Consider the following 24,889-nt stretch of genomic DNA (forward strand, 5'->3'; position numbering starts at 1 on the left):
CCCAATCCCCTACCTGGCCGGGGATAGGGGGTCCACCCCCACTAAGGGCCGGCAGGAGGCATAGAGAGGGTGTCACAGCATGTCACTGTCCCCAAGGGGGATGCTGCGGATAACTCACTCCTCATAGAAGGGTGTGGCCGAGGGGGCCGGAGGCGGGGGGTGATGCCGTGGGTGTGACCGTGGGCCTGCATGGCACTGCGCAGCACTGCCTGGAATGTGCATGTGCCTGTGTGTGACATCACCCCTGCGTGTGACCATCACCCCCGTGCCCCACTCACCCTCATGGCATCCAGGGCCAGCCGCAGGTTCTCCTTGTCCACCGTGTCCTGTGTGTGTTTTACCAGCTCCTGCGTGACCCAAGGAGACAGATGTCACCTGGGCTGCCTGCTCCTCCTGGGGGGCCTTCTAAATAAGCCTGGTCCACCAGCTCCTCCTTCCTCCTCTTTCTGTCCCTGGAGGCTGGGGCAGGGCCAGAATGACCCACCCAGAGTGTCCTAGAGCCCAGCCCCCAGAAGACAGCCCCGCCCCCACTCCTGTGACACAGAGAGGTAGCCACGCCAAGCCCAGGCCGAGGGGCCCCCACTTGTGCACCTGGAGGAGGAGGTGGTACTTCAGCACCCGTTGCATGGGCACCATCAGCAGGTCCCGCAAGGTGAACCTCCCATTGTTCGCCCGCTGAGAACACTCCTGGGGGACCAGAGAACCAAGTCAGGAAGATGAAGTGGTGGCAGGTACAGATTTCCTAGAACCTGAAGCCTCAGATCTCCCCAGGTGGAAACAAGGCAGGAAGGATGCAGTGGGGTGAGGGGCGGTTTAACACCCAGCTGGAAGGCCGGCAAACGCTGCCCAGGTCGAGGCCCAGGATTCCACGTGTTGTGTGGGGCTGGACAGAGGGAGAGGGCCGGGTCTGGAGCATCCCCACCGTGGAGACCAAAGAGGCTGGATGTACGCACACACAGGTGGATCCTCATCATCCCTGCCCGGTCTGTGCTTCCACTAGACATATGGGTCCAGGCTGGGGTTCAGTCCACGATTGGGCTTAACCCTGGATCAGCGCTTGAGTGGGATCAGGGCTCAGTGTGAAGTTGGAGCTCAGCCCAGACTTGGGGCGCAGCCAGGGTTGGGGCTCAGCCTGGGGCTGGGGTTCAGTTTGGGATCACAGGACCTCAGCCTGGTGTTAGGGCTCAGCCCAGAGTCGGGGTTCAGCTGGAGTCAGGCTCAGTGCTCTGGCCCATCTCCTCCGGCTCCATTCCCACGACCCCCCACCACCACCACCGGCTGCTTGGCGCCTCCCTCCCCAAAACTTCAGCAGGCAGACCCCTGACTGGGCTGCAGCAGCAAGTGGCACCCTCTCCAATTCAGTCTCCTCCTGACTGCCCCCAGGGCCTGGGAGGAAGTGGGAGATCCCCCCAGATGTGGCCTGGCCCCTACCTCCAGCTTCATCTGCACATCCTCCCGGGCTGTGGCCACGCGGTCCAGGTGTTTGCTGGCCGACTCCACCTGGCTGCAGTAGCGGCCGTAGATGAGGAACCTGCGGGAAGAGGACAGGAGGCCAGGTAATGGTGCCTGGCACCAAGGTCGGGGAGATCTGGGTGTCAGTCCCAGCCCTGCCTCTTCCCAGCTGGGTGACGCTGAGCCTCAGTCTCCCCATCTGTAAAATGGGCATAACGATGGCACCACCCACATGAGGTTATTGTAGCATTAAATGAGATAACGCACCAGAAACTCTTAGCACAGCACCTGGCGTATCATCTCTGCTCAATATTCATTTATTGAACAAACACGTATTGAGCACCTACTGTGTGCCAGGCCCTGTGCTAAGCACTTTAAGCATCAATTTATTCAGTCCTCACTACAACCCCAGGAGATACATTCCTGTACCACAATGATTTTATAAATGTGGCACAAGCACAGAGAGGTTAAGCGACTTCCCAGCGCCATACAGCTCGCAAGAGGCAGAGCTGGGAATTAAATCAGAGGTGGGCAGCCTCTTGCCCAGGAGCATACAAGGAAAAGCCCTCCCAGTCTAGTGGTCTCCAACGCAAGTTCACCCACAGGCCCAGCCTGGACAGGGCAGGGTGACCTCCAGGGCTGCAGCCTGACCAGCTAGGTCTTACCTCTCCTTGTATTTGATGAAGACTTGGTAGAGGGTGGGCGCGTTGAGGGTAGCCAGGGCTTCCTTCATGTCCCTTAGGAAGTGGGTGTGCACGCGAAGCAAGTCCTACTCGGAGAGAGGGATGAGGGCTGGGGCTGGAGCATGGGGGCTCAGGAGGCCAGGCAAGACAAGGCTTATCCACCTGCCCTATGTTCCTCAACTCCCAGCTCCCACACTCAAGGGACAAGTGGGGCCAGCAGACTGTCCCCACTAGACAGAGGTCCAGGAGGGCTGGGCATTGGCAGGCTCACCTCGATGTTGATGAAGATGATCTCGATGTCTTGAGGTTTAAGGAACCGTTGCAGGGGCTTCATGAAGTGCTGTGGGGAAGGGAGAGAAGGATGAAGAAGGTGAGACCCCTCCCTCCAGCCCAGTCCCAGAGAGACAGGGACAGGGAGACAGAGACAGAAAAAGACAAATAGAAATAGAGAGACCGAGAGAGAGAGATAGATGGAGAATGTCCACAAAAAAACCTGTACATGACTGTTCATGGCAGAATTATTCATAATAGCCAAACAGTGGAAACAACCCAAACGTCCATCAATGGATGAATGGATAAACACAATGTGGTCCATCCACTCACTGGAATATTATTCAGCCATGAAAAGGAGTGAAGCCCTGACACATGCTACACCGTGGATGAACCTTGAATACATGATGCTCAGTGAGAGAAGCCAGACATAAAAGGCCACATAGCACGTGATTCCATTGACGTGAAATGTCCAGAACAGGCAAATCCATAGAGACAGAAAGTAGATTAGTGGTTGCCATGGGCTGGGGGAGGATGGGAGCTTAGAGGGTGATGGCGAAGGGGTATAAGCCTTCTTGGGGGGATGATGAAAATGTGTTAAAATTAAACAGTGGTGACAGCTGCACAACCTCGTGAATATACCAAAAGCCATCGAATTGTGTATGTTAAATGGGTGAATTGTATAGTATAGTAATTAAATCTCAATAAAACTGTTTAAAAAGGGATAGCGAAAGGATAGAGAGAATAGAAAGTCAGAGAGACAGACAGAGATGAGGAGACAGGGAAAGATATAGACAGGGATAAAGAGACACATCAGGAGAGAAACATAGCCAGATGAAGCAGAAAAAGAGACAGATAAAGAGAGAGACAAGATAAGGAGACAGGGCGAATGACAGGGAAAACCAGGGACGAAGAAAGACAAAGCAATGGGGACAGGGATGCTCCCCAGGCCTGCTTGGGACAGGTGAGGTCTCTCACGTGCCCTGGAGGCGGCGACACAGGTGGCTGCGCACCTGCGCGCCCAGCTACCGCGCATGCGCCTGGCAGGGGCTGAGTCGGAGCACCGCACCTGTTGGATGGAGCCCAGCGTGTCCGTGTACTTCTCCTCCGTCTGCTGGATCTCCCGCAGGCAGCAGCACCGCTTGTCATACTCCGTCATCTTGGGCTGAGGGCGGGGAGGAGAGGGTGGTGTTGCGGGGGGCCAGGGGCTGCCCCCGGCGCATGTGCCCGCCCAGGCCCGGCCCGCCACCCCACTCACCGGCATAGGCACCGGCTCCGAGCGCATGAGGTCCTCGTAGATTTCGTCGCCCTCGGCCTCCTCGTTCTCCACGCAGTCGTACAGGTCCTCATCTTCCTCCACTGTGTCGCTGTGGGAGCCAGAGTCAGCCAGTGTCAGCCACCGGGGCCCCCAGGCCGGGGAACACCCCCGACCCCCCTTCCAGCCCAAAGCCGTGTCCCCTCGGACCCCCAGGGCAGGGTCATGTCCTTCTTAGACCCACCAGAACAGGGCCATGCCCCCCTCAGTTCCCCCAGGGTAGGGCCATGTCCCCTCAGACCCCCCATGGCATGGCCGTGTCCCCTCCGACCCCCGAGACAGGGCCATGTCCCACTCAGTCTCCCCACAGTAAGGCCATGTCTCCCTCAGACCCCCAGGGCAGGGCCGTGGTCCCAGACACTCACTCAATCTGGTCGGACAGGCCATTGTAGATGTCTTCATCACCCATACTCTCCTCCTCAGTGGGGAAGGGCCTGGGGGAGCCAGGATGGTGTAAGCCAGAGGCGGGGGGGGCCCAGTGGGGAGGGGGCTTCAAGGAGGAGGAGGATTGGGGCCGAATGGGTCCACAGCGGTCGGCTCAGATGGTTACTCACATGATCCCCTTGTTCTGCGCAATCGGAGTCCAGGACAGAGCGGACAGGGTGTAGATGACCTGTGACAAGGTGTGTGGCTGCTCAGCGAGCCCCTTGCCCACCCCCACGCCAGAACACAACCGGGGACTCCAAGCACCTGAGGCTAGATCTTGAGGTGAGACCCCACGCCCCCTGGGAGCCTAATTCAGGATTTTCTCCACCTTGGCATCCCCCGTGTCAGCGTTCCCTTAACTGGGCACCCACCACTTGATCTCCTTGTTCTACTTAAACCTCACAACCACTCAGAGAGAAGAGGATGATATTATTCCTATGTTACAGAGTGGGGACCTAGGGCTCAGAGAGGCATGGCCACACATCTGAGGTCACACAGGAAGTGAGACTCAAGCCATGCTTCCACGTGTCCCAAGCCATGCTCTTTGCACCTGCTGTACGGCCCGGCCTGACTCGTCTGTCCTTCCTCTGGCAGCCCTTTGCTTTCCCGGTGTAGACATTCATGGAAATGGATTGAAATCCGGTATTCCAGCTCTGTGTGCCCAGCTCACGGGCCGCTCGGCCCCAGCTCACCTTCCCGAAATCCTGCACATCGAAGAGGTCAAAGGCCTCAAAGAGTTCACTCCGCTTGAGGCCAAACTTTTCACAGCAGGTCGACAAGAAGGTGCGGATATTCTTAAGGCACAGGAACTGTGGCGAGAGAAAGAGATAAGGGTGGAGGGTACCTAACAGGACAGAGGGGAAGCTAAGCCCTGGACAGTCTGACTTGGGGACTGCCACAGAAGGGGAAAAAAGGCACAGCCCCCCTCTCAGTAAACCACACTGTGTTCTGATAAAGATCAAGCAGTACCTGAAGCCAGATCTACCCCTCAATGTTTTTTATTGAAGTAAAATTCGTGTAACTTAAAACTAACCATTAGCTGATAATAAAATGTGGTATATACATGCAGTGGAATATTATTCAGCCATTAAAAAGGAAAGAAATTTTGATTTATGCTATGACATGGATGGACCTTGAAAACATGATGCTTAGTGAAATAAGCCAGACACAGAAGGAAAAATACTGTGTGATTCCACTCACAGGAGATCCCTAGAGGAGTCAAATTCATAGCGACAGAAAGTAGATGGTGGGGGCCAAAGGTTGGGGGAGGGGGGTGGGGAATTAGTGTTTAATGGGGATAGAGTTTCAGTTGGTGATGATGAAAAAGTTTTGGATAGAGATAGTGGTAATGGTTACACAACGTTGTGAATGTATTTGCTCCCACTGAATTGTACACTTCCAAATGGTTAAAATGATAAACATTCTCATTTTATGTATACATTATTCATATATTTTATAAATTTTTATTTATATTTATATCATTTTATTTATATAAAATGATAAATATTATGTGTATTTTACCACAATAAAAAATTTATTAACCATTTTAAAGTGTACAATTCAGTGGCATTTAATACATTCACAATGTTGTGCAACCATCATCTCTATCTAGTTCCAAGACACTTTTATCACCCCAAAAGGAAACCGTGTACATTAAGCAGTCACTTTCCATTCCCCCACTTTCCTGCCTTCTCTGTGGCAACCACCAGTCTGCTTTCTGTCTCTATGGACTTACCTATGTCCGTCAACAGATATTGAATAAACAAAATGAGGTATATCCAGACAGTGGAATATTATTCAGCCATAAAAAGGGGAGAAGCACTGATACATGCCACAAAGTGGATGGCCCTCAAAAACATGATGCTTGGTGAAAGAAACCAGACACAAAAGTTCACGTGTTGTATGATTCCACTTATATGAAATACCCCTGAACTTTTCCATTTCATGAGCCAATACATGACTTTTTTGTTTAAGCCAGTTGGGGTTGAGTTGCTGTGACTTGCAACCAAAAGATTTAACTGATGCAGCTGTCAGACATACAGGATGTCACTGTGGCTTTGGGGGTATTTAGTTCTGGTATAAACAAGCCCTCACATCCCTGCACCTGCCCAGTATTGGCTCATCCAGACATCCCAAGGGGCTCAGCTCTCTCCAAGGTCCCTCAGATTCTAAATTCTAACCAACCTCCATGGCCTCCAGGACTCTCAATGATGTTGCTGTGGACTGAGATTCCTGAAGCAGATTTATCATGAAAGCTGGTTAAATTGCATCTTCCAAAGCCACTTATTGTATTAATGCATTCATATGAAATGTCCAGAATAGGCAAATCCATACAACGGAATATTACTCAGCCATAAAAAGGAATAGAGAACTGTTTCACACCACAACATGGATAAATCTTGAAAACATGATGCCGAGTGAAAGAAGCCAGTCACAAAAGACCATATATTGTATGATTCTGTTTATAAGAAATGTCCAGAATAGGCAAATCCATAGAGACAGAAAGTGGATTAGTGGTTACCAGGGGCTGGGGAGGAGGAATGGGGAATGACTGCTAATGGGGACAGGGTTTCTTTTGGGGATGATAAGAATGTTCCAGAATTAGGTAGTGGTGATGGTTGCACAATTTTGTGAATATATAAAAACCACTGAATTATACACTTTAAAATGGTGATGTTTTGGGGGGTGTTTTTTGCTGAGGAAGATTGGCCCTGAGCTAACATCTGTTGCCAATCTTCCTCTTTTTATATGTGAGCCGCCCCCACAGCATGGCCACTGACAGACGAGTGGTGTAGGTCCGTGCCCGGGAACTGAACTCGGGCCACCAAAGTGGAGCACATCAAACTTAACCACCAGGCCACAGGTCTGGCCCAAAATGGCGATTATTAATTATATCTCAGGTATATTAATTATATCTCAGTAGAAAATATGCATCTTGCAGGTCCTTACCCTCATACCTACTCAGTCTGTGAGCACCTGAGTCAGGTTCCCATCCCTCCTTTGCCCACAGCCCTCCAGGGATCTCACCTCCCTCGGGGGATAGAAGCCCAAGTCCTCTCCGTGGCCCACCGGGCCATGCATGACCTGCCCCGGCCCCTCCCTGCCCTCCCCTCTTCCCTCTCTCCCCTTCGCTCACTCTCCTCCAGCCACATGGGCCTCCTCGCTGTTCCTCCAGAACATGAGGCACAGTTATGCCCCCGGGCCTTTGCACTAGCTATTCACTCCTCTTGGAATGCACTTTTCCCTGTGTTACAGACTGAATTGTGTCCCCTACCCCCAAATTCATATGCTGAAGCCCTAACTCCCAGGACCTCAAAGTGTGCCTGTATTTGGAGATAAGGTCTTTAAAGAGGTAAGATTAAGGTCAAATGAGGTCTTTAGTGTGGGCCCTAATCCAATATGACGGGTGTCCTTATAAGAAGAGGAGATTAGGACACAGACACATACAGAGGGAAGACCACGTGAGGACACAGGAGAAGACGGCCCTCTACAAGCCAAGGAGAGAGGCCTCAGAAGAAACCAACCCTGCTGACACCTTGATCTCAGACTTCCAGCCTCCAGAACTGTGAGAGAATAAACTTCTCTTATTTCAGCAGCCCCCCCCCCCCAGGCTACAGGACTTTATTATGGCAGCCCAAGAAAGCTAATACGCCCTAATGCACACAAGGTTCCTTGCCACCTCCTTCAGATCTTTGCACAAAGGCCACCTTCTCAATGAAGCCTCCTCTGATCACGCTATTTAAAATCGTAACTCCCCCCTTCTGGCATTTTCTATTCCCTCTAACTGTGCTTCATTTCTTTTCTTTACTGTTCATCTCCCCCAAATAAAATGTCAGTTTTAGGAGGACAGGGCCATCGCTTTGCTCCTTGGCGGATGTCCATCATCTCCAATAGTAATAGGCCCTGGATAAATCTTTGCTAAATGGATGAATGGCGATGCAAACTGGAAATCTGCCTTTTTTTTTTTTTTGGTGAGGAAGATTAGCTCTGAGCTAACATCTGTGTCCATCTTCCTCTACTTTATATGTGGGATGCCTGCCACAGCATGGCTTGATGAGCGATGAGTAGGTCCACACCTGGGATCCGAATTGGCGAACCCCGGGCCACCAAAGCAGAGCACATGACCCTAACCACTACGCCGCGGGGCCGGCCCCTGGAAATCTGCATTTTAAACAAGCTCTTCACGTGATTCCCATGTACTTGATAAGCCCTACTCTGTGATTCTACAATATCAATGTTTGCATTTTTGGAATGCCTCCTATACGTGGTTGGGCACTCAGATTTATTCCATTCTCATGACAACCCTGGGAGTTTTTAATGCCCATTTTATCTATGAGGAAGCAGGCTCAGAGAGGGAAAGAAAGCTGCCCAAGATTATTAACAGCAGGAGTAAGTCCGTGGAAGAGGTGACATTTAATTCCAGGGTGGTGAGAATCTAGGGCAGACTTTCCTGACCACAGCTTCATCACATCGCCTCGCGTGAGAGCCCGCCATGCACTCAATTCTCAGTACTCTCTCTCTATTTTTTAATTTATATATATATTTTAAAATATTGTATATATTTAAGGTATACTGTGTGATGACTTGATATATATTCATAGTGAAATGATTACTATAGTTATTTCACTATATAGTCATTTCACTAATAGTCAAGCTAATTAACATATCTTCTCCTCACATAGTCATCATTTTTGTGTGTGATGAGTGTACCTGAAATCTACTCTCTTAGCATATTTCCAGCATTCAATATAGTGTCATCGTCTAGTCATCACGTGTGTACATTAGATCTCTAGACTGATTCATGCTACAAAACCGCAACTTTGTACCCTTTGACCAACATCTCCCTATTTCCCCCATCCCCCAGCCCCTGGTAACCACCATTCTGCTGTCTGCTTCTATGAGCTTGACTCTCTCTCTCTCTCTCTCTCTCTCCCCCTATATATATATATATCATGGAATCCTTGCAACAATCCTGCAAGGTAATTACTATTATTATCTTAATTTTACAGATAAGGAACTGAGCCAGAGACCGCCAGCTAGGATGCAAATTCAGGCAGGGTGACTTTGAACACCATGACATAGCTGCATATATGAATCAACTCAATACACAGGGTTCATTGTATCTGTGTATTTCACAATTCCATCTTCAGATTGTGTCTTCTTCTCAGTTATTGCCACATCCACCATCTACCTAACCCATTATACATGGAACATGGACTTTAAATTACCCTTAACATAAATAAATGTATTTAAGAAGAGAACTTTACATTCTACTATCAAAGGAAACTAGGATGGTTTGCTATAAACAGAAGCCAGTGTGAAATAAATATGATGTCAACAGTGTTATTAAATTCTAACTGGATCCTGTGGCCTGCCCAAGGCCTGTTCTCTCTCTGTCAAAAAGAGATTAGCAACAGTTAGAAACAGTAAAAGACATAGTAGCAATTCAACATCCATTCTTGATAAAAGAAAGAGAAAGAGAGAGAGAGGAAAAAAAAAAAAAAAAAACAAGAAACCTCTTGGCAAAGCAGGAATGGAAAGGAACTTCTGTAACCTGATAAAAAGCATCTTCAAAAAGCCTTAAACCTTTGTTTTAAATGAAAAGCAAAACGTTATTCTTAATAGTAAGATGCTGAAAAAAGTCCCATTGAAATCAGAACAAAGCCAAGGGTGCCTGCTGTTACCATTTCTGCTCAACAGTGTATCAAAGATCTCAGCCTGCACTGCAAGACAAGACAAAGAAATAAAAGAAAAGAAAGAAATACAATGGTCATTTTTGCAGAGGATATGATTGTCAGCACAGAAAGCCCAAAAGAATATACAGATAAATAACTAGAATTAATAAAATAATTGAGAAATGTTACTGGATACAAAATCAATATACGAAGTTTACTGTGTGTTGGTGCATCAGCAACAATCAATCAGAAAATGTTATATTTTAAAGAAGAGGACATTTGTGAAATCCTAGAATAAGCAAAACTAACCTATGGTCATAGAAATCAGATCAGTGGTTGCTTCTGGGGCGGGGAGTGGTGGAGATTGACTCAGAAAGCCCACAAGTGATGGAAAGGTTTTGTGTCTTGATAAGGGTGTAGGTTGCACAAGGGTACACAGTTGCTAGAACTGATTGAACGGTGAACTGAAGAACTGAGCATTTCACTGTATGAAAATTGGACTTCGATTTAAACAGGATGCCATTTACCATACCTTTAAAAATGTTAAACAAACAAATTAATTAAAAAGCCAGTGATATCTAACAAATCTAACCAAAAGAAGTGCAAATCCTTTATAGAGAAAATTAGAAAATGTTATTGAAAGATCTACATAAATAGAGTGAAAGATATATTAATTCTTATCTAGAAAGACTCAATATTTTTAAAATTTTCATTCTCCCCAAAATTGAGCTACAGATTCAATGCAATTTCAGTTAAAATATCCAAATGGTTTTCCAGTGAACTTGACACATGAATCCTAAAATTTGTATGGAAAAGCACAAAGTCACAAAGAGTCAAGACAATCTGATAGAGGAAAAAATCAATTGGGAGTAATAGTCCGACCAGATATCAAGACTTATCATAAATCTACAGTAATTAAGACAATGTAATCATAGTAGTTAGCCTCCAAGATGGCACCCAATGGTCTGTGGATTCCAGTATTCATGCCCTTTTTGTAATCCCCTCTCACATTGAACCTGTGTGACTAATAGAGTAGGGTAGAAGTAATAATATCTGATTTTTCAAGGCTAAGTAATAAAATGCAACTCAGCTTCCACTTTAACCTCTTGAATTGCTCGCCAGCTGTCATATTGTGAGGCCCCTCAGTCAGTCTTTTGGAGAGGAACAGAGGTTCCATATGACTGAACCACCTAGGAATTGGGTCCTCCAGCCCCAGTCGAGTCTTCAGATGATTGCAGCCCCAGCTGATGTCTGACTGCAACCTCACCAGAAACCCCAAATGAGAAGAGCCCTGCCAAGCCATTTAAGAATTCTTGAGCCAAATAATTCATGAGCATAATAAAAGGTTGCTTTACACTATTAAGTTTTGGGATAATTTGTTATTTGGCAATAGATAATTAATATAGGAGTAAAAACAAATAAACCATAATAAAAGGCTCAGAAATGAACCACACATATATGAAGATGTGTTTTATAACTGAGCAGGTATTGCAGATGCATAGTAAAAAGAGGTACTATTTTATAATCATGGGTGGTCCAACTGGTTATCCATAAGGGCAAAAGAATTTTAAATCACATTCCTACCTTATGTCCTACTCAAAATCAATTCCAGATGATTTAAAGACTTAAATGCTAAAGGCAAGACTTTTAGAAGACAATTTAGGAGAATATCTGTATGACCTTTGAATTCTGACTGATTCTGAAACAATAAACAAAAAGCCCAAATTGTAAAGGAGAAGATTTGACTACAAGAAAATAAAGTACTATTCATCAAAAAGCATCATGAAGGGAGTAAAAAAGACAAGCCACAAAGTGAAAATGGATATTTGCTACACATTTGTATCCAAAATATATAAAGAATTCCTAATGGTTCAATAAGAAAAAGACAAACAATTCAACCAGAAAATTGGCAAGATGTGAATAGGCATTTCACTGAAGTGGAATTACAAATGCCCCAAAACCCGTGATGAGACTGTCAACATGAGTAGTTATCAAAGAAATATGAATTAAAATCACAAAATACTAATTCCCACCCACGAGATACGCACAATTTTTAAAGGCAGGCAAATACTAAGTATTGGCAAGGAGGCAAGGTCCCAGAAACTCTTATATACTACTCCTTGGAGTGTGAATTGGTTTAAAAACTTTGAAAAACAGTTTGGCATTACTGCCTTCTGACCCCAAAATCTCTAGATTTAAATCATAAGGAAAACTTGAATATGCACCAAGAGATGTGTACAAGAATGCCCAGAACAAGAATGTTTGTAAGGATCCCACTGTAGCCAACTTTAAAGATGGCCCAGTGATCTCTACCTCCTGGTATTCACACCGTTGCATAATTGCCTCCAGTTGAGTGTGGGCAGGACTGTGACTTGCTTCTAATGAATAGAATAAGATGGAAGCTTGTTCATAAAGGCAGTGTGGCCTCTCTGTCCCTACCCTGGATGAACACATGTTGCCAGCATCTCTATGGAGAGGTCCTCATGGCAAGGAACTGAGGTCTCCTGCCAACAGCCATATAAATAAGCATCTTGGAAACTAATCTTCCATCTCAACTCCTGATGATGGCAGCCCAGACCAACATCTTGAATGAACCTCATGAGAGATCTGTACCAGATCCACTTAGCTAAGCTGTTCCCAGATTCTTAACCCTTAGAAATTTTATGAGATAATAAATATTTATTTCCTCCTAAGTCTTGGAGTAATTTGTTACACAGCAATAGCTAACTATTACAAGCCCTGAACTGGAAGCAACTCAAATATCCATGAAGGGTAGAATGAATGAATGAATTGTGGTAATTTCACACAGTGGAATACTACACAGCATTACAAAAGGATTAACTAAAGCCACATACATAGACGAGGATAAATTTCAAAAACATAATATTGAATATCATAAAGGAATCTTTTTGGATGACATGCCTACCCAGACTAGGGAAACTAAAGAAAAAATAAACAAGTGAGACTTTATCAGATTAAAGAGCTTCTATAAGACAAACAAAACCGAATCAAGATGAACAGACAACCCACCAGCTGGGAGAGAATATTTGCAAAACATACATCTGACAAGGGGTTGATCTCCATAATATATAAAGAACTCACACAACTGAACAACAAAAAATCAAACCTGATCAAAAAATGGGCAGAGGAAATGAACAGACACTTCTCCAAAGAAGATATACAGATGGCCAATAGGCACATGAAAAGATGTTCAACATCACTAATCATCAGGGAAATGCAAATCAAAACAACACTAAGATATCACCTCACGCCCGTTAGAATGGCCATAATCACCAAGACAAAAACAACAAGTGTTGGAGAGGATGTGGAGAAACAGGAACCCTCATACACGGCTGGTGGGAATGCAAACTAGTGCAGCCTCTATGGAAAGTGGTATGGAGATTCCTCAAAGAATTAAAAATAGAGATGCCCTATAACCCAGCCATCCCACTACTGGGAATCTATCCAACGAACCTGAAATCAACAATCCAAAGAGGCTTATGCACCCCTATGTTCATTGCAGCATTATTCACCATAGCCAAGAAGTGGAAGCAACCTAAGTGTCCCTTGACTGACGATTGGATTAAGAAAATGTGATATATATATACAATGGAATACTACTCAGCCATAAAAAAGACAAAATCGTCCCATTTGCAACAACATGGATGGGCCTGGAGGGTATTATTTAAGTGAAGTAAGCCAGAAGGAGAAAGACAAACACTGTATGATGTCACTCATACGTGGAATATAAACCAACACATGGACAGAGAAAACTGTATTGTGGTTACCAGGGGCAATGGGGGTGGGGGGTGGGCACAAGGGGTGAAGGGAGACATATATATGGTGATGGACAAACAAAAATGTACAACCCAAAATTTCACAATGTTAAAAACTATTAAAACACCAATTAAAAAAAAAAGCAACTCTCATACATATATTAAAATTCCATTTATATCAAGTATAGAAATTGGCAAAATTAAGCAGTACAATGTTTAGGGATACACACATAGGAAAACTACAAAAAATATCAAAAAGTTACTGCCTAAAAGTTCAGGATAGCGGCTACCTCTGGGGAGTGGGGGAAGGGAAGGGTGTGCAATTAAGGAGGGGCACACAGGACGCTTCTGAGGCTCTGTTTTCCAAACTGTAGATTGTGACCCATTGTAGGTCATGGAATCAGGTTAGTAGATCCCACTAGACTGGAATGAAATACATTCCAATGTTTATAATATAGCAAAGGTAGGAATGGATCCATAACACTTTCATTTCAGTTGCATGTGTTCATGTGGCAGTGGGCTGGGGAGTGATGTAAAAAAGTGTATTTCTGGGGCCGGCCCAGGGTGTAGTGGTTAAGTGCACATGCTCCCCTTCAACAGCCCTGGATTCACAGGTTTGAATCCCAGGCACGGACTTACACACCACTCATCAAGCCATGCTGTGGCAGCATCCCATATACAAAATAGAGGAAGACTGGCACAGATGTTAGCTCAGGGCAATTCTTCCTCAACAAAAAGAGGAAGATTGGCAATGGATGTTAGCTCAGGGTCAGTCTTCCTCACCAAAAAAAAAAAAAAAAAGTGTATTTCTGGGGCTGGCCCCATGGCCTAGTGGTTAAGTTCAGTGCCCTCCACTTCGGCGGCCCAGGTTCACAGGTTCAGATCCTGGGCACAGACCTACACCACTCGTCAGCCATGCTGTGGTGGCAGCCCACATATAAAGTAGAGAAAGATAGGCACAGATGTTAGCTCAGGGTTAATCTTCCTCAGCAAGACAAAAAAAAATGTATTTCTTACTATAGCTAGGGTAAAAAAAAAAAAAAAAAAAAAAGGCTTGAGAAACACAGTATTAAGGATTCCCAAGAAATGGTAATGTTCTAATTCTTAACCTGAGTGATACTTGGTACTTGGTTCATTTTATTATTCGTTGAATGTTCCACATATACGTTATAGACCCTTGTCCACATATGATCTATTTCCCATTAGGAAAAATATATAAGACAATAGAACTGAAGTGAGACTCTCCACGATGAAACTAGAGGGACTGAAAAAGAATCAGAGAGAATCTTCATCACTGTGTGATCTGATGTTGTTTGTATCCATAGTCTGCCTGAAGTCACCTCAGCTACCACCTGTAGTAAGTTGTACCACATGGTGATTAAAATTACATACATCACCCACACGTGTATTCTTTGTATAATATGTTACAGTTGTCTGGGGGTGTTTCGTATGTTAAAAACTGAACAGCATAGTAAAGTTGGGTCCCGACTTTAGTTTGGGCTCCTGGAAGCAGCCCTTGAGAGAAGGATCTGGGTACAAGTAGTTTATCTTCTGGGAGGTGATCCCAAGAAGTACTCACGGGGCAGTGGGACAGGGAAGAGAAGGAAATCTACACAGGAGGTGTTAATTAGGACCTGCTGAAATAAACTAGGGCTCAATCCTCTGGGGACCTCTGGGAAATGGGGTAGACACTGCCCAAAATTGCCTCTTCTGAGAAATGAGAACTCTGAGATATTTATCCATCAACTTCCATCCACCGTCGATTGCGGCTGCCTCCCAGGGTGTTAACTTCCCGGCACTTCCAGCCTGCCCTGTGCAGGCTGGGCATCTTCCTACAGCCAGAGAATGTTCTCAGTCAGCAGACTCGGATGGCCATCTGGGAACCCTCTGTAGATGACTCCAGATGGGGCTAAGAACTTAATGGGAGGGGCATCCACAGCATGTGCTAGCGTCCTGAACAATTCTCTTGTGTCTCCTCCATCACCCTCTAATCTTCCAGAGCTTCATAGTGTGTTCACTGCAAGAATGACTGCAACTCACATGCTCGAAGAAATTGAGATTTCAGAAAGAGTCCAAGTGAGGGATCTAGGAGCAGGAGGAACTTCCCAGAGGTGTTGGGACAGGACAGCAAGGCGCTGAAGGTGGAAGGAGGTCTAAACACATTTCTCTTAGCAGCAAATTCACTCCTGATCCGGGTTACAGCGCCTTTGGTGTGAACATCGTTAGACTCCAGAAGTTTTTCTCAAACCTACTATCCTCAGCCCCTGGAGTCAGGAAGGAGATCCTGGGATGGTAAGATAGGAAACAAGTTGGAGAATAAACCCCTAAAGGCCTCCTAATCCAAAAGAACATGGGAAGATCCTCTTACCTGCTGTGTGTCTTTGGGAAAGCCACCTCCCCTCTCTGAACTTATTTACTCACCTACAAAATGGGGACCATCATAATGCCTACTGTGTCATGTTGTGGTAATTCAATAAAATAATGCATGTAAAGGGCTTGGAATGGTGTGAGTCTTCAATATTTGAAAATGATCATTATCATCACCACAATCTTCAACATTACCACATTATCACCATCATCATACCCACCATCATCACATCATGATTATCACACCACGATTATTATTATCACTACCATCATCATCTTCATCATCACCATAAACATCCTCATCATCCTCATCATCAATATCACCATGATAATCACCATCACCACCACCATCATTATCATCACCATCATCGTCTTCATCATCATAACCATCACCATGAGTATCATCATCATTATTATCATCATCACCATCATCATCATTACCATTGTAATCACCATCATCATCTTAGCTCCAGCTAGAAAGCCCAAAAGGATTCACTGACTCATCAATTTTCAGAACTGGAAAAGACCTCAGATATCAACCAGTCTCCAATATTCATCACTCAGAGAGAGGGAGAAACCCAGAGGGGGAGAAGAAGGACTTACTCAAGGTGACAAAGAAAACTGGGTGTCTCCTGCCACCTCCCAGGTCTTAGTTCTATTCCTCCTGCCTACCTGTTGCAGAGGCCACTAACGATCCACCAAAATTCGTGCTTTCTCTTCTATAATACAGAATTGCTGCTGGAGAGTGGCTGCCTAGCCAAGGACTACGTTTCCCATCCTCCCTTGCAAGTGAGTGTGGTCATGTGACTAGTTCTGGCCAATGGAATGTGAGCATTCACCACGTGCATCAGTCTCAGGGCAATGTATTTAAGAAGTGAGATTGCCTTTTCCATACCCTCCTTCTTCCTGTTACCTGCAGGCTGGATGGGAATGATGTTGAGACTCTAAGGGATGGCAAAGCCATAAATGAAAGTAGCTTGGGTCTCTGAATCACCCCATGGGAAAACGCCGCCCACCTGGTACCAGGAGGAACATTGGACTCTTATGTTAACAAGAAATAAATTTCTATTGTGTTAAGTCACTGAAATGGCTTATTTGTTACAGCAGCTAGTATTATCCCAATACATTACCCTTAAGGGCCAGAGCCAGCTGCAGTCTGTCTCATCCTCAGAGGCCCCACAACTGCCCATTCTAGTTCCTCTTGCCAATTGTTCCACTAATTGTACACATGGAGATGAACAAAGGACTGGTATCAGGGCTAAAAGTTCCTCTCACATCTGCCTGGTGAACTCCTACTCATCCTTCAAAGCCCCTCTTCAATATTTCTTCCTCCAGGAAGTGTCTCTTAACTTCTTTACCCAAGCGGAGTCCTCACTCTCATTCCCTGACCCCAGGATCCCTTAGTACAATGTCCCTCCCCACTGAGAGCCTGACCACAAGGTCTGTGACCAGCTCTGTCCCCTCCACCGGATGAAGGCAGGGCCCAGGGTTGAGTCACATCTGTCTACATCTGGACACATGGTGGCCTGCAGTAGTTCCCAACAAATGGATAATGTAGGAGTAACTAGAAAAGAGTCTGGACCTCTTTTCTAGCCCAGGGTCAGATTTTCAGAACAACAGCTGGAAACACTCCTCTTTGATTACCATCAATTTTTTCATTTATGGCTGGGAAAACATGTTCATTCATTCATCAGCTGGCACCTCGAACTCAACAGGCTCGATGTTGACATCACTGCCCCTTTAGGCTCACTCCCGCTCCAGCCTCTCCATGACCACCCGGTGACTCAGCTTAGGAACCCAGGATGATGCTCAACACTCGCTCATCCTTTATAATCAAGTTAGACTAAGTTTGTGGGGTATTTCCTATAAGCCAGGAAGGCATCTATGTGTTTTTCAAGTATCGATTCATTTAATTCACTTCTGATTGGTCAGTAGGTCCTTCAGATTCTACATCCAAAATTTCTCTCAAATTCAAGTTCTTCTCACCACCCCCACTGCTAAATCCTAGAGCAGCCACCATCATCTGTCACCTTTGTGACTGTAACAGCCTCCTTGGTGGTCTCCCTGATTCATGTGATGTCCCTCCCAGCCCACATCCACACAGCAAATCTGACTATGTTGCTCTCCCCTTGAAACCTAGCCAAGGTTCCCCATCACCCTTAAGATAAAGCCCAACTTCATCATGGCCTGCAAGATTTGGCCCCTGTGGACTTCTCCAACATTTTTTTTTTTCTCACTCTTCATCTCCTACCTTTGCTCCAGCCAGGTAGAAATAGTTGCCAAACCCTAAACACAACATATTTTACTTTCTCTTGCCTCTAAGCCTTGTACACATTGTTCCCTTTCCGTTGTGATCAATTACAAATAGTTTTCAGCTCCTACCACCTAGAAGGGGAGTCTATTTCCCCATCTTTTGTGTCTGGGCCGTCTTGCAACTTGCATCAGCCAATAGAATGCAGCGGAAGTAACATTGTGTAAGTTTTGAACTTAGGCACCCAGAGGCATTGCAACCTGTGCTCTTGCTTTCTTGGAATGCTGCTGCCAAATTAAAGAGCTCAGGTTAACCTACTGGAGGATGAGAGACCACGTGGAGCAGAGACGAGCAGGCTGACCGAGGCTGGAGGGAGGCGAGAAAACATCCGGTCAGCCCCGTTTGGCGTCCACGGCATCTCCATCAGTCCAGTCCAGAGGCTCTAGTCGGCTCTTCCTTCCTTCCTTTCTCTCTTTCATCTTCCTTTTTTTTTTTTTTTAATAACAGACTTTATATTTTAGAGCAGTTGTAGGTTCACAGCAAAATTGAGCAGAAGGTACAGCGATTTCCCATATACCCTCTGCCCCACATAGGCACAGCCTCCCCTACTATCAACATCTCCCACCAGAGCGATACATTTGTTACAATCGATGAACCAACATGGACATGCCATCATCACCCAGAGTCTACAGTTGACATTAGGGTGCACTCTTTGTGCTGTACATTCTATGGGTTTGGACAAATGTATAATGACATGTATCCACCATTATCGTATCATACAGAGTAGTTTCACTGCCCTAGAAATCCTCTGTGCTACGTCTCTTCATCCTTCCTTCCCCCCAACCCCTGGCAACCACTGATCCTTTTACTGTCTCCATAGTTTCCTCTTTTCCAGAATGTCATAGAGTTGGAATCTTATAGTATGTTGCCTCTTCATATCAGTTTCTTTCACTTAGTGATATGCATTGAAGGTTCCTCCATGTCTTTTCATGGCTTGAGAGCTCATTTCTTTTTTGCACTGACTAATATTCCATTGTCTGGATGCCCCACAGTTGATTTATCCATTCACCTACCAAAGGACATCGTGGTTGCTTCCAAGTTTGGGCTATTATGAATAAAGCTGCTATAAACATCCATGTGCAAGTTCCTGTGTAGAACATAAGTTTTCAACTCCTCTGTGTAAATACATTTTAATAGTTACATTTCAAGCCCACATGCAATATTCTCTAATCTCATTTCCTTCTCTCCCTCTTCACTGGTACCGCCATCCAGAAATGGGTGTGCATTGTTCCTGTCCGTGTCTCCATTCTTTTACTACGCACGCACGTACTCACAAACAATACATAGTGTTGCCCTGTACTGTTCCGTGCCTCCGTCTGTTCTGTCTCGCAACTTAGCTTCCTACCCTCACTACAGACTCATTTCCCAAAGTCGTCCCTAGAGAGTCACTCGGTGCATCAACGCTGCCTGTGTGAAGCAGCCCCTGCCCTCCGGAGCCCCCAGCCCTTGTTGGGACAAAGCACCATTGGCTGAGAACTTAGCCTTTTCCAAACCTTATACTAAGAGTTTGACATGCACAGTTTTGTTTAATCCTCTCCACGGAGTCGCTGCCAAGATCTGGAAGGTGGGCTCTAATAATATCTGTCTTTTCAGTTATTCAGACCCAAAACGTTAGAGTCGTCTCGACTCCTCTATTTGTCTCTCACTTCACTTCCAGTCGATCAGCAAATCCTATTGGTTCCACCTTCCAAATATACCCAGAATCCCACCCCTTCTCTCCACCTCTCTGGTCCAAGCCACCATCATCACTCACCTGGATAATTGCAATGGCATCCTCACTGGACTTCTTGTTTCTGTCCCTGAACCCCTACAATTTATCTTCAATGCAGCGGCCAGAGTGATATTGTCAAAACCGTCTCAAGACTCTCATCCCACCCAGATGCAAACCCAAGGCCTTCCTGCAGCCCACAAGACCCTGCACGACCTGCCCCGTCCCCTCTTTGCCCTCCCTTCCTCCCTTCTCTCCCTCGCTCACTCTGCTCCAGCCACACAGCCCTCTTCACTATTCCTAGAAAATTTCAGGCATGATCCAGCCCCAGGACCTTTGCATGGGCTATTCTCTTCTGCTTAGAATGTCCATCCCCCAATTAACCTGGCGCCTCCATTCCTTGCCTCTCTCAGGCCTTTGATGAAAGGTCACTTCTCAGTGAGACCTTCCCAACCACCCTAGTTAAAATTGCAACACACGTAGATTTCACTTACTTATTTTGTTACTGTCTAACTGTACTCTGCCCCCCCGACCCCAACACTCCCCAACACACTAGAACATCAGCTCCATAAGGGCAAGACTCTCCGTGCATTTTGTTCACTGCTGTGGCCTCAGCACCTAGTACAATGCTTGGTACACAGTAAGCGCTCAGTAAAAGTTGATGAGTGAATGCATGAATCCCTATTCGACAGATGGGACAACTGAGGCTCAGAGAGGAGAGACTACCTGCCTGAGGCCACACAGGAAGGAATGGGGAGCCAGACATGAGCTCTCTGAGCCCAGAGGCCATGGCCCTAACCACTGCAACACTTTACCTCTTTGAATCACACCAGGCTGCCTCCTGGAGCCACATAGGAGGTAGCATAATGGGGTGTTGGCCACGCGACAGGAACCACATGTACCGCTCTCCAGCCCAGCAGCCTTTGCACGGTCGTGGGCTGACTCCACACATGGCTTACAGATCACCGAGGGCAACAGAACAGATGGCACCATCTGGCCTGAGGGAGGAAGTTCCCTCCTGACCTCAGGGAGATCAGCTGAGCCTTGAGACTGCTTCCCCCCAGTCATGTGACACCACAAAGGGGGAGAAAGGGTATGACTCATCAGCCCTCCAGGCTGGGTGGGACCAGCTGAAGAAAGGGGCTCCCTCAGACAGCAGGAGTGATTGAGGTCAGACCACCAGAAGGACTTCCCGGTAGCCCGAAGCGTGGGAGAATGTGTCAAAGGCCAGGAGGCCCCTTACACCAATGTAGGGGGGCATGTGAGAACGTGTTCTCTCTGTTGGGGGATAAGCCCCTCAGCTCCCCTCCTCCTTCCACCAGAATATCAGAGTGGGGCTGGCATCTTGCCCATATGCAAATCAGCACCCAGACACTTCCCCTTTGCCTGCGGGTCCCCCATCAGCACAACCTCTGCCCAAGACAAAAGAGCCGGAAAGGATGGCTAGTTCGCCACCCACCTTCAGGGAACCAGTGTGCAGGGCCAGGGGCCCCTTTTGGTGGCTGGGGATGGGGAACAGGAGATGGAGACGCAGAGCTGAGCACAAATGCAGCAATCAGCGCCCCCACCCCCAACCCCAGCCCCAGGGAGCCGGCAGGAAACAGGAAATGCCTGTTACCAAGGCTTGCTCGAGGAGACAGAGATGGGGGAGCCCTCTGCGTTCAGCCCTGCAGCCCCTTAATCTTGGGGCTGCAAGACTTCATCTTGCAGACCAGAGGGGGTGGGTGTGCTGCGCACCGTTTTTGAAGCTTGGAAACAGAGGTGCAGAGCATAAACTCCTCTTCCTGGCCTTCAAAACCCTCCACGCGCCAGCGTGTCTGTCTTCTCCCCCATCATCTCCCACCCTAGCACGCATTCAACATCTCAGCACCAGCTGAGGGGGTCAGAAAGACATGCTTCGACTCCCAGCCAAGCTGCTTCAAGCTGAGAAAACTTGGATGGCTCATGGCACCTTCTAGTGCCTCTGTTTCCTTATCTTCACACTGGGAATGGACATACCAACCAAATCTCCACGCTGGTACCTGGCCCACCAGGCAGGGTCATCTACTCATTCAGCAAGCATGCACTGAGTGCCTACTGTGTGCCAAGCCCTAGGACCTGGTGGGGGCCAAGACAGACAGGACCATGTCCCCACAGTGTTTATAGTCCAGCAGGGAGACGGACACTGAGCAGAGAGTAGCGCGAATAATTGACAGATTACAACTGGGCGAGAAAATGTGCAGGAAAGCGTGGAGGGCCATGGGATCCGGTGAAGTGGCAGACGTGTCTGATAAAAGCCAAGGACCAACAGATGGCAAAGCAAAGAAGAGAAGTGTTCCAGGCAACCCTCACACACTGCGGGTGGGGATGCCAAATGTTGCAACCACTTTGGAAAGGTGGTTTGGCGGTTTCTTAAAAAGTTAAGCACGCATGTACCCTACAACCTAATTCCATCCCCAGGCATTTACCCAAGAGAAACGAAAGCAACTGTTCACGTGGAGACTTGCGCACGAATGTTCACAGCAGCCTTATCGTGATAGCCAAAAAGTGGAAACAACCCAAATGTCCATCGACAGGAGAATGGATAAGCAAACCATGGTACTTCCATACGATGGAGTACACTCAGTAATAACAAGGAGCAAAGGACTGATATATGCAACAGTACGATGAATTGAAAAAGAATTATGCTGAGTGAAAGAACCAGACTGAAAAAGTACAGTGTGTATGATCTCATTTACATAAAACTCTAGAAGATGCAAACTAATCTATAGGTACTAAAAGCAGATTGTGGTTGCCTGGGGACGGGAGGTGGGGGACCGAGAGGGTTAGGGAGGAAGGATTACAAAAGAGCAGGAGGAAATTTTGAGGGGTGATGGATATATTCATCTCTTGATGGTGGGGCTGGTTTCATAGGTCACGTATGTCAAAATTTATCAAATCATATAATTTGAATATGTCATTTATGGTATGTTAATATAGCTGTTAAAAAAAAAAAAAGCCTGCTGTGTCTTTCTCCTAAAACTAGGAGATTTAGGGGGGCTTTCAGGGGATCGGAGGGTGGGAAAGAAGGAAATTGGTGTAAGCCACCATGAGTCAATAATACGAAATGTACTCACCTGTCACATTTTTGTTCCTACCCTTGATAAAACATACTAAATGAGAGACAAATATGTGCTCTTTCTGTCCAAATAAATCTTACCTTAGAGTATGTGTTGCGGGGGGAACGTCCCAGGCAGAGGGAACAGCATGGGAGGGGGCTGTGACCATTCAACCACCCCTTCACTGATTCGACAAATATCTATTGAGGATCTACTACGCTCCAGGTACCGGTACAAGTTCTGGGGTTACAGCTGTGAAGAAGAGATACACATCCCTGCCCTCCTGAGGCTGACATTCTGGCAGAAGGAGACAAATAGTAAGTGTGTTACATGAATATGAATATAGCTTGTTAGAAGGTGGTGAGTATTAAAGGAGAAAAAGATGCCAGAGGGGGTGCAATTTTAAATAAGGAGCTCTGGGGCCGGCCCCGTGGCTTAGTGGTTAAGTGCGCACGCTCTGCTGCTGGTGGCCCGGGTTCGGATCCCGGGTGCGCACCAACGCACCACTTCTCCGGTCATGCTGAGGCCGCGTCCCACATACAGCAACTAGAAGGATGTGCAACTATGACATACAACTATCTACTGGGGCTTTGGGGGAAAAGGGGGGAAAAAAAGGAGGAGGATTGGCACGGATGTTAGCTCAGGGCTGATCTTCCGCAAAAAAAAAAAAAAAAAGGAGGTCTGGTAAGTCTTGTTGAGAGAATGACATTTGATTAGAGGCTTGAAGGGGGGAATGATCCGCGTGGGTGTCTGGAGGAGAAGCATCCCAGGCAGAGGGAACAGTCAGTGCAAAGGCCCTGAGGTTGGACCCTGCCTGGTGCATTGGAGGAAGAGGTTGGAGGCCAGTATGGCTGGAGCAGAGTGAGAAAGGGGGCTATGGGAGGGAGTGAACCAAGAATAGTATCAGATGCTGATTAACCAAAACTGGGGATGTGTAATCAAAATGAGCAAGTGATTGTCACCCGAGCATCCGCCATCCTGCCACATCTCCCAGAGTCCCTGAGAGGGAAGCGCAAATGATTGATGCCTTTTGAAGCATTTTGCCCACCTCCTCCTGGTCCCACGCTCAATCACAGATCAGAACGAAAGCAACAGCCCCACATCTCTTGGGGTGCTCAGGTGAGGCACTCATCTTGGGGTCATCCTGGATCCCCCAGGCAGACAGGTGCAAGACAGACACCCCAAGGTGGAGTTCTGGAAACTGCCCATTGATGAGCCACGGGGGAGCTGCGGGTGTTCTGCCTGGACTAGAGATGGCACGGGACGCCAGGGGCATAATCGTGGTAGACAGATCTCTGATGGGCTATCTGGAGGAAGGCTGATGAGCTGTGTGCTGGCGGCCCGTGACAAGGAGAGTCCTAACACAGGAGATCTGCGCTTGATTGAAGAGTAACCTAAACCCCAAAACCAACAGGTCCGTTAGAACTAAGGAGGACCCTGCCACAGGAAATAAAGCCATGGCGTTTCGTCAATTCTCAGACAAATAGCTGTAACAGCAGCTCCCATTAATTGAGATAATACACTGAGCTCAAAGAGGCAGTCACTTGCTAAGGGTCTCGGAGGGTCATTATCTTCCTTGCTCTCAGATCCATTCCCCGCGCTTCCTCTGCTTTGCTCTGTATGGAAGAAAACTACATTTCCCAGGCTCCTTTTGCACCCTGGTGTCCAGGCAGTTTCAGCCAATGGGAGGTCCAGGCAGGAGACGGGGCGGGGGGGGGGGGGGGGAAGTAGTGGTATTTCTCCTTCTCTTGCGCTGCCTCTCCAGCAGCAAATACCTCTCCTCTGTGGTCTCAACTCCCTGAAGACAGCTCTTGCTCAAGGTTCTAGCT

The 24,889-nt window shown here is 46.9% G+C and overlaps 1 protein-coding gene across 2 annotated transcripts in view; it reads right to left on the minus strand.

The window, feature by feature from the left end:
- Nucleotides 1-24,889, minus strand: part of VAV1 (vav guanine nucleotide exchange factor 1) — a 59,632-nt gene that overhangs the window by 21,315 nt on the left and 13,428 nt on the right. For both annotated transcript variants that reach the window (XM_087425619.1, XM_004441232.3), the window contains exons 2-11: nucleotides 4,839-4,955; nucleotides 4,275-4,333; nucleotides 4,086-4,154; nucleotides 3,664-3,772; nucleotides 3,475-3,570; nucleotides 2,407-2,475; nucleotides 2,118-2,221; nucleotides 1,432-1,531; nucleotides 592-687; nucleotides 279-347 (exon numbers count right to left, since the gene is read on the minus strand). In XM_087425619.1, coding sequence (XP_087281745.1) covers nucleotides 279-347; nucleotides 592-687; nucleotides 1,432-1,531; nucleotides 2,118-2,221; nucleotides 2,407-2,475; nucleotides 3,475-3,570; nucleotides 3,664-3,772; nucleotides 4,086-4,154; nucleotides 4,275-4,333; nucleotides 4,839-4,955 — 888 coding nt within the window. The remainder of the gene's footprint in view (nucleotides 1-278; nucleotides 348-591; nucleotides 688-1,431; nucleotides 1,532-2,117; nucleotides 2,222-2,406; nucleotides 2,476-3,474; nucleotides 3,571-3,663; nucleotides 3,773-4,085; nucleotides 4,155-4,274; nucleotides 4,334-4,838; nucleotides 4,956-24,889) is intronic.

The sequence above is a fragment of the Ceratotherium simum genome, chromosome 39 (genome assembly GCF_057802395.1).
Source record: "Ceratotherium simum simum isolate JZ-2026a chromosome 39, ASM5780239v1, whole genome shotgun sequence".
NCBI lineage: Eukaryota > Metazoa > Chordata > Mammalia > Perissodactyla > Rhinocerotidae > Ceratotherium > Ceratotherium simum.